The sequence below is a fragment of the Aptenodytes forsteri genome, unplaced genomic scaffold (genome assembly GCF_000699145.1).
Source record: "Aptenodytes forsteri isolate BGI_AS27 unplaced genomic scaffold, ASM69914v1 Scaffold61, whole genome shotgun sequence".
NCBI lineage: Eukaryota > Metazoa > Chordata > Aves > Sphenisciformes > Spheniscidae > Aptenodytes > Aptenodytes forsteri.
This window is the reverse complement of record NW_008794443.1, coordinates 6,432,126-6,439,404: the sequence shown is the minus strand read 5'-3', so window position 1 is coordinate 6,439,404 and position 7,279 is coordinate 6,432,126. Positions and strand designations below refer to the sequence as shown.

Here is a 7,279-nt window from a genome sequence, read left to right as displayed (position 1 = left end):
ACTGAGCCCTGGGGAACACCGCTCGTGACCGGCCGCCAACTGGATTGAACTCCATTCACCACAACTCTCTGGGCCCGGCCGTCCAGCCAGTTTTTTATCCAGCGAGGAGTACGCCCGTCCAAGCCATGAGCAGCCTGTTTCTCCAGGAGAATGCTGTGGGAAGCAGTGTCAAAGGCTTTACTGAAGTCCAGGTAGACAACATCCACAGCCTTTCCCTCATCCACTAAGCGGGTCACCTTGTCTTAGAAGGAGATCAGGTTAGTCGAGCAGGACCTGCCTTTCATAAACCCATGCTGACTGGGCCTGATCACCTGGTTGTCCTGTACATGCCACGTGATGGCACTCAGGATGATCTGCTCCATAACCTTCCCCGGCGTCGAGGTCAGACTGACAGGCCTGTAGTTCCCCAGATCCTCCTTCCAGCCCTTGTAGATGGGCGTCACATGTACTCATGTACTCATCTGCCTACATTTAGGCTGCAACCTAGAGGGCTCCTGGCCATGAATACTGGCAGATTTCAGAATGGATTTCTTTGGGAGGAAAGGAGACAAAAAACTTTCTACAGACTTTTCTCCCCTACCCCATCCTTTTTGTCTGCCCTCCCCCCTTTTTTTTTTACCTGTTCCATGCAGCAGTTTTGGCAATGCAGCAGCTGTTTTCTAAGCAGCTGAGCCATCCACACTAGAGGACTTGTGAAGGGCCGCTGCATTCAGTAACTTCTAGATCCATTTGATTTTCATCTGCCTGTGTGCCCACCTGCTCCCCTGGAAGCCTGATTTACTGGACTGGGCTCAGACCTAGGCCAGCAGAGCTACCTGCATGCAGCCCACACTGTTCTGGAGCCCTGGCTGCAGGACAGAGTGCTCCTGCAGAGAACTAGAGACAGTAAGATTTTAAAATGCTGAGGGTAAACCTCCCAGTGTCTGCCTTTGTCCTTAGTGCACAGTATGATGAAATATCCCAGCTGCTGGTGATGTGGGGGAAGGGGGTGATGTCTGAATCCCCCCTCTGGTAGCTTATTTATGCCCCGCTGCTGTGAAAGAGGGTGCTTCCCATTCACTTTTGACGGTTTATCTGGTTGTCTAATTGCTCTCTAATCTTGTTTTGTAAAATGAGGAAGGTGGCCAAGTTCCTGCCATAGGAAAGGTTTTTAACCCAAGCTAGCAGGTAAGGGAGCAGTCAGACAAGCAGTTAAGCAGGCAGAGCTCAGAGAATTGCAAGTCTTGTTAATAAACCAGTGACAAACAGCTGGGGACGTAGTGGGGCACAGAATGATCGCTTACTCAGAAGAGTGCATCTGAGCCTTAAGGAGCTGTGTGAACACAGGTTTTGTAGCAGGATAAAAAAAAGTATGTTTTCATTGCTGCTCATGCAGTTGAGTTGTGTTTCTCGTGTTTCCTAAAAAGCAGCTCCTCCCCATCTATATCACCTAACTATCCCTGCCCGTCATCTCATTGGCTGCCTAGGTGTTTACATAAATGTTAATGAGACCTAAAATGTTTTTGCCTTATGTTAAACTAATCTGAGGAGGAAAATACAATGGATAAAAACAAATGCTTTTTGCCCAGCGAAACAGCATGGCACGGTTAAGCACAATTTTAACTAAACAGTTTTTGATTTAAGGAAGTGTTTACGTCCAAGTTGGTAGACAAGGCCTAATTAGCATAAAACTAAAGCAAAATTTTCTCCAAAGAATCATGGATTCCCTTGATAGTCCTTTCATCTCCCGTTCCCTGAAAACACGTTATATGTAACAAAGCAATTTGTTCAGAACAACCGTCAAAGAAAATCTAGGGAAAGCTAACTAGGAGAGTAACTTCTGTAACTATCTAGAGAGCTCCAAAAGTGATTTGCAAAGAAGTTAGTTACGGAGGAGTTGATGGACACAAGATACTTGCAGATATTTCTGCACAGGGATTCAATAGGATTATTGTTAGGAGCATGTTCAGTCTTTAAAACTTCCCAAGGTCTAAGGCTCTGGAAGCTTAATTATTCTTGTGGAGTATACAGTGCTCTGTACACAGTCATGATGAAACCTTTCCCAGGATTTTTTTTTGTTTTCTATTCATTTGAAAGGTGCTTCAATGTGTCAAGTTTTGTTAGTCATGCTGGCCACTAGAATGACTGTCTTTTACTCATATGTATTGCTTCTTGTGTTCCCTGCAGATACTATTGATCTGTTTTACAATCTTAAATCATCTGTTATTCAAGTACCACTGCTGAAGACTGGAAACAGCTGGTGGACAGATAAGAACGTGAAATTTCGCAATCCAAAATCATACAATCTCTCTTCTGCATTTGCAGGTAAGAATGGTTCCACCGGTATTCCTGATTTTTCAATGGCTTCCCTCCCTCCCTATGTGTGGAGGGAGGGAGGGAAGGAGGTCTCCCATTCTGAGATGGGAATTGCCTTTGGGAGAAATACCTCCCAAAGGAGGTACGAGAAGCAGCTTTAAGGGTGACTGAGAGCAGAGGCCAGATTTAGCCAAAATACTACTTTCTTTTTTCCACTACCCATAGAAATTGGGAGAAAGTTTTGGAAGACTAAAGTTAGCCCGCATCCACGCCCTTCTGTATAGTTTATTGTAACACTTAGTCTGTACAGAGAAGGCAAGGATACAGTCATTTTCTTTTTTTCTACTGAAGACACCTATGAAGGAGAACTGCATTGTCACATCTTTCCCTCTTCATGCCTGTGCAGATTCTTAGGCAGTTGTGAGCCAAGTGAAACTGCCATCTTCACTAGTTCTTTCAAACAGCTGTTTGCTAAGACTGTTTCCTTGTTATGGTTAATCTATGTTGAAGTGGGACTAAAAGTTCCCTATTCTGGATCAAGGCAGTGCTGTGCTGGATGCAATATGCAGGAGTTAATTATCTGAGTAGTTTTCATATGGCAGATTCTAAATATCGTAGGCCATGCTGTTAGACTGCAAAAAGGTGCCTACAGGAATAAATTAATGTATAAAAATGAAGGCAAGCTCCTCATTATAGAGAGTACGTTGCTTGCTGAAGAGGCAAGAATCCAGAATAAACAGTATTTTCATTCGTGCAAGTCGCTTTGGTTTTTCCTGTGCTTGATGTTTCTAATGTGTAGCAACCCCTGGGTACTGTTAAACTCTATTCATTCATGTTTGAGGTGAATGGAGACGCTTGGGTGAAAAGTGTTACCTATAGCATATATAATTTTTCAATACTGGACAGAGTCTTGGTGTCTCTTTCATATCTCCTATTCTGTGTTGGTTGTGAGTAGGCCCAAAAGTTAGTAACCAGCCACTGTTTTTACTGACAGTATGTCTTTCCTGGTTTCTTTCTTTTTCACCAGGGACAGCAAGACCTCCTTACTGGCAGAAACCAGTATATTTATTAGATGAGGAAGATGAAAGGAACAACGGTTATATAAACGACAACTTCATTATCTGGATGCGAGTGTCAGCCTTTGCTACATTCAGAAATCTTTACCGTCGTGTCAGCCGGATAAGGCAGTTTGCGGATGGTCTCCCAGCAGGGAATTACACTTTTCATATTTCCTATAGTATCCTTTCATATTACCCGAGACACTCCTTAACTATTAGATAGTTACGACAAGATGGAAGTGGATGGGATTTGTATAGTCAAATGGCAAAGAAACCAAGCAAAACACCCCAAACTAAATCACCATGAAAAGACCTAGTTTTGAGGGTGATGAGACACTACAAGTGGATTTTCTTTAGCCTGTGCAGATGGAGTTAAGACGTGTTACTCAAATGGCAGCACGTGACTTTGGATTTGATTTCTGAGGGGGCTACTTTTTGCTGGAGTCAGCACATGGGAGCTTTACACGAAGAGTAAAACTGAAGAGTGGGAACCTGAAAAGGTGGTTGAAGATGTTTTTTCAGCCAAAGTATTTAATAGTGGCCTAATCAGGTGTGTAGACACCCTTAGTGGGGTGCAAAAAGTGCCAGAGGTATCCCTGCCGTTGAGAGTTGTGCAGGGTGCCTGTGTCAGCAGAGCCCTCTGGCGGATTTGGGCCATGTGCTGGCAGGAACTTTTGTGCTGGTGAAAATGCACTCTCACGCTGAACAGCGTGAACTTTGCTGACTAGCTCCTCCTTGTCAGCAGGAGTTATGTCAAGATGACTATAAATTTCTCTTCTCTCTCAGCAGATAGAGCTATGATTTTAAATGTTGTAGCACAGTTCCATTCTGAAAGCGTCCACGTGAAGAGGTGAAAGGTAAAATCATACAACTTTCTGGGCAGACAACATACTAGGTAGAGGTGAGCACTTCCCCTCAGTGAGAATATGTGGAGTGTCATCATGATAAGCTGCCCAAAAGGCTCATTTTTAACTGAGTTTTCATAGCAAATTAACGCAGTAGCAGTTACATAAATTATGAATCTGAAAGTTGTAATGTAAGAAAAAAAAAGCAGTTCCATGTTCACACAGAGACTGTATCTAAAATAACTGGATTTCTTACCACCAGCTGCTATGGGGTTTTTGAACCCAGAATAGCAGAGACATCACAGATCAAGAATTTTTGCAGCAAATGCAGATCTCCAGACCCTTTATGCCTTTGAAAGGATTTTGAGCATTTACCACTACTTTTTCTCCTCCTGGAAATAATGTAAACTTTGTTAGTGAAACCTTAACATCCTTCTATCAGATTTCCCTGTTACCAAATTCAAGGGGAGGAAGTACGTGATTCTTTCAACCGTGGTGTGGAGCGGAGGAAGTAACCCATTCCTGGGAATTGCCTACGTGGTTTCTGGCACAGCAGCAACCCTGACAGGTTTTGTCATAACCGCCATCCACTTAAAGCTCAGAAAAAAGAAAGCATACTTTCAGAAGTAATAAGGTTCCCTGGCTTTCTGAACAAAGGCAAAGGTGTGCTGTGAATGAAGAACGTGCAGCACAGACCTTTCATTCTTTCCCCTGAGCTCTGGATCTGTTTCAGTAACAGGTTTGATGAACGTAAGCAAATTGAGGGGCAGTGCTATTCCATCATCCAAAACCAAACTTACCTGAGGCTGCATTCTTATTAATGTATGTGTGTTCCTAAAATTGTTTCCTAGGAATCTTGTAGTGAGATAAGCTTCAAAGAACAGATAGCGTAGTGGGTTAGAATTGCAATGGCAAAGAAATTATAGGGTACTGATGTCTGGCCAGAAGTAAGGGTCCATATTCATTTCTTACTCAGACCTTAATTCAGACAATATTTCTCTTGACTTAAATAGAGCTTTGGATGAGTAAAAAGTGAGGTCTTGATCCAACAAAAAGCTTGAGCAGGTAGAACTTGGTGCTAAAATCTGTTTGTGGGCCACGTGCATGGGCTGAATGGCTTGGCTTAGGTTTTATATACCTTTTTCAGCTATCCTGAAAAAGCAAGCAGTTTAGCAGAGCATATTCATCACAGATTGATACTCGATTTATGACTGAACACAGGGCATTTTTTTAGGAGTTTGGAGTTTGTTTAAACCCAGTTTACTGGGTCTAGGTACTGAGGCTAACCTGCTAACCTGCGAAGCTAGAGGGCATCAAAACACTAATTTACATTTTTTAAATTATGATTTAATAGAAAGCTTAAATTAAGAACTCCTTTAACGCTAAACATTTTAGCAGAAACATCTACCTAATATAACTATTAGGCCACAATTGCACTCCTACTTACCCCACCCTTCCACATAAAAGTTCAGACTCTTACGTGACATGAAGTGTCTCTTCCCCTTTCAAGCCCTCATTTCTGTGGTGTGGTGATTTATTGTCAATAGAAAACAAAGCACCAGAAAAACTGTCAACTTAATTTTCAGAAAGTAAACACTGCAGCTCATGAATAGGCTTATCAATTTTCATGTTTCATGTTCAAAATTTTACACATTTAGAAGTTATTTCCAGTCCCTCACAAAAGGTAGGAACAGCACTGAAGAATTTAGGTCAAGTATACCATGGTACATCCGAATTTTTTTTAAAAAACTTTCTATTGCAAAAGTGCAAATGGAATAAAACACTTTAAAGTAATTCCTTTGCTAAGTATTCTGTGCGCCTTACCTCCCCCTCCCCTAAAAAAACCTCCACACTAAAACCAGAAAGAAATCACAGACTAGAGCAAGAGAAGGGAATGTGGCACAGGGAGGCTGTGTGCCACTGTCAAGGGCACCCACATCTGTTTTTAAAAGTGTCTCAGGCACTTAGGAGCTTGTGACCTTTGACAGATGGCCTCTGGTGAATCTGTTTGCAGCCAGAGAAGGTACTGTTTCCTTTAATCTCTGCTTCACAATTGTGCCATGAGCAGCAGGAGGGGTGCTGCTGAAGTTCACAGCCCTGCCTGTTAGTACAATCTGGCTCCGTCGATGGTTTATGCTGACCTGCTGGGCTAAGGTGGATGCCCCCGTCTGCTTTTCCTGGTTGGGGCCAGTCGCCTCCATCAGAAAGCTGTAGAAACGGGGTTCCACTATTTCAGACCCTTGCATCTAAATCTGTCAGGAGCTGTGGGAGAACCCTACCCCTCCCTGGACTGGACAAGACAGAGCATGAAGCAGTACATTTAGCAATGCTTAAGCTCATTAGTCTAAATCACTTTTAACAATGAGATGTGCTCCTAAACCTTTTAAGTCCTTTTGAAAATGTAATCCCATGCAGGCCTCTGGAAAGCCCTAATGGGAGTTGCTGCCAAAGCTGAACTTAGGATTTCTGGCTCCAAACAGACCTCAGGAGCCTCTTTCCTTTTCCCTTTTCCTTTTTTTTTTTTTTAAATCCTCTGAGAAACAGACTTTCAGGAAATGATATGTCATCTGGGTGGTTAAGTCACGGTGCGATTGTCACTGATTTTATTTCTTCGTGAAGTATCTGGTAAAAATGTTAGTAAAAGGAGACTGAATAATGAGGTATGTATTTCAGTGAGTCAGTGTCTACCAGAAAAAAAAACTTACTTAGAAAACACAGTCTAGCAAGTAGTGCTTACAGTTTGTCCATTATCTCCCAGAGGTTTGTGCAAGAACCTCTTCTCTTGAAATGTACGTGGTCTTCAAACCCCTCCACAGGGAAAACCTGTCTTCAAACAAATCTTCCTCTCTCTATTATCCCAGAAGTTGTCTAAGTCTTTGTTTATAAACCCAAAACCTCTTTTTCATCTTACCACAGCTTTAAACACGTCTTACATCGTGCTTGTACCCTCTGAACAGTGTCCTTGGGAGCTGCTGCTTGAGCTCCGGCAGTTACTGTTGTTAACTCTGAGCAGCTCTGCAGTGTCTGTCTTGTCATTTGGGATTGTGCTGCCCGGATGAGAGCAACGGGAATGGCAGTTTT

The 7,279-nt window shown here is 42.8% G+C and overlaps 1 protein-coding gene across 1 annotated transcript in view; it reads left to right on the top strand.

The window, feature by feature from the left end:
* The window catches only part of LOC103907500 (cell cycle control protein 50C), a 10,490-nt gene extending 5,543 nt beyond the window's left edge, over positions 1–4,947 (top strand). Inside the window, exons 5-7 of the mRNA XM_009289702.1 lie at positions 2,167–2,304; positions 3,323–3,532; positions 4,641–4,947. Coding sequence (XP_009287977.1) covers positions 2,167–2,304; positions 3,323–3,532; positions 4,641–4,828 — 536 coding nt within the window. The 3' untranslated portion in view covers positions 4,829–4,947. The remainder of the gene's footprint in view (positions 1–2,166; positions 2,305–3,322; positions 3,533–4,640) is intronic.
* The last annotated feature ends 2,332 nt before the right edge of the window (positions 4,948–7,279 follow it).